This window comes from Arachis hypogaea, chromosome 1 (genome assembly GCF_003086295.3).
Source record: "Arachis hypogaea cultivar Tifrunner chromosome 1, arahy.Tifrunner.gnm2.J5K5, whole genome shotgun sequence".
Classification (NCBI taxonomy): Eukaryota; Viridiplantae; Streptophyta; class Magnoliopsida; order Fabales; family Fabaceae; genus Arachis; species Arachis hypogaea.
The window spans coordinates 14,703,957-14,706,409 of NC_092036.1; the positions used below are offsets into that span (position 1 = coordinate 14,703,957).

The 2,453-nt window shown below is 34.0% G+C and overlaps 1 protein-coding gene across 1 annotated transcript; it reads right to left on the reverse strand.

The window, feature by feature from the left end:
* Positions 1 to 214: 214 nt before the first annotated feature.
* Positions 215 to 1,990, reverse strand: LOC112798716 (mitogen-activated protein kinase kinase kinase 20). Its single transcript, XM_025841637.3, has one exon. The coding sequence runs from the start codon at positions 1,508 to 1,510 to the stop codon at positions 455 to 457; it is 1,056 nt and encodes a 351-aa protein (XP_025697422.1). The 5' UTR covers positions 1,511 to 1,990; the 3' UTR covers positions 215 to 454.
* Between the last annotated feature and the right edge of the window lie 463 nt (positions 1,991 to 2,453).

Here is a 2,453-nt window from a genome sequence, read left to right on the forward strand (position 1 = left end):
CTAATATTTGTATATTTTAAATTAATAATTAATTAAATTAGAATACATAAAGAGTACGTACAATTAAATATAAAATATTTTTTTAAAATAAAATAAATTTATTTTATATTAATTTTTTTTATCTTGCTGTATTTTTATTTACTTTATTATGTCGAATTCTTTTGTTAAAACACGGTAAGAACAACCCCAGAAATAAAATTAAAAACCAAAAAAATGAGAAAAAAAAAAGCAAAATTTCATATATTTATAATTTATTTGATATAATAATATAAGAAGCCGCTGTACAGAGGGCCAAATGGGCGTTAGTACCTAGTTAGAACTTAGAACTCTTCCATGCCTACTTAATTTACAACTTAAATATTAAAATTAACGAATATAAATAATTAAAATTAGAACAAAAATCCTACAACTTGCTCTTCTAGTTCATTCTCCTCCTGCTTCTCATCTGTTTAATTTAATTCCCCCTGATACTGGTCCAAGTCCAACCATCAGATTCCGACCAATTCTCCCGCACTCGATCCTCTGTCGCAAGCTTCTGAATTCGATTCACGGCCGAAAACGAATCAAAATTGAAATTCGACTGGCGCTCGTGAGAGCTCGGAACAGAACAAACCCAGTCTGGAAAATCAAAGTGGCTTCGCGGCGAAGAATAATTATTAGCCATGAAGCCAGCTTTCAATGAAACAGTATGAGAAGCCAGAAACGGATGATTTAGAAGCATTTCGGCCGTCCATCTCTTTTTAGGATTTTTAACAAAACACTTGTCCAAGAAATCCTTTCCTTCTTTCGAAATTTTATCTGGAATACAAGGGACTTCTTCCCCTGTTCCGATTCGAAGCATCAAAGACCAAATATTCGAATCTTTTGCAACGTTCCATGCCGGCTTACCAGTCACCATCTCTATTACAGTACACCCTAAGGCCCAAATATCCGCCGGAGACTCGCACTCGCCGTTGTTAACCAATTCCGGCGGCATAAACATAGGAGTTCCCCTGCATTCGAAACACTTATTTTTCTTCTCATTCCCCTGTTTCTCTCCTGTTTCTTTCGCTAAACCAAAATCCGCAATCTTAACCTGACCGTTTTGGAACATAAGTATGTTTTGAAGCTTTATGTCGCAGTGGGCGAATCCAGTGTTGTGAATATGGATGAGGCCTTCTACGATAGACTTCACGTGGTGCCGCACTTCGAGCTCTGGGATACACCCTCCGCGGCGGTCAAGCTCATCCGAGAGGTTGCCTCGAGAGGCGTACTCTAGGAAGAGGTTGTAGTATTGGCGGCCATTCTCCAAGGTGTAGTCATCGCCAAAGCACGTGATGATTCGTGGGCACGTGTTGCCGAGACGATCGAGCACGTGTTTCTCGTTCTTGAGCCAGTAGGAGGCTCCAACCTCACAGGACTTCACGGCGGTGGGAGAAATGAAAGATTTATCAGCACTGTTTTTTGAAAACGCTAAACTAACTGTGGCGAAGCTTCCTCGACCAACAGGGTCTCCTCTTACCCAATCCATGGATGAAAATTAAAGGATGAAACTTGTTTGAAATGACTGAATTGAATTTTTGAGATGTTGTATTGTGTGGTTGTGTTGTGGAATTGTGTGGTTTTAATGCTTTATAGCGTTTCTTTGCTTTGCGGCGAAGAAAGAAAGAAAGGAAATGCAAGTAGAGAACGATAACAGGAACAACTAATAAATAACTGTGCCCTCCAAGTTTCAAGAACCCACTTTCCTTCATTTTATATATGCGAGAAATCTAGTAGATGGTTAGTGCCATAAGCCCAAGTTGAGTAGGGGGTATTAAATTAAATAAATGAAAATTGTAAAAAGATAGAAAGCAGTGGAAAGAAATTGAATAAAAAAAAGGTTGGGATGATTGAAGCACGTGATAGGTGAGGATATTTGGTGGAGGAGGGAGTGTTTTCCTGATTTGGCCGAACTAGCGCACCTCACTTTAGAACGTGGTTGATAAGATGAACGTTTCTTCAAATATCTTTCTACAGATATCACGCCTGCACTGTGACATTATGCCTTGTAAATACATCTATCAAAATTTTTTAAAATGATTATTTTAACAGTATTATCATTAGTACATTTTATAATTTATAATCATTAATTAATTATTATTAATATTTTTAATAACATAAAATTATATTTAATAATATAAAATTATGTACTTTTTTAATTAAATTTTGACTAAATTTTAATAAAAATACTAACTCTTAAACTTTATCATTATTATTAACAACTTCTTCTCATTGTTTTTAATGTTACATTGTAATTTATCTTCTCGTCTTTAACTCATGCATAATTTACATCGAAAATTAATTATTAAATTAACTATTAATATAAATTTATGTTAAAATATAAAATATGTATTAAAAATAAATTTAATAATATATATTTATATTAAAATATATAAGAATTAATTTAATTATTTTTTATTTAAATATATATC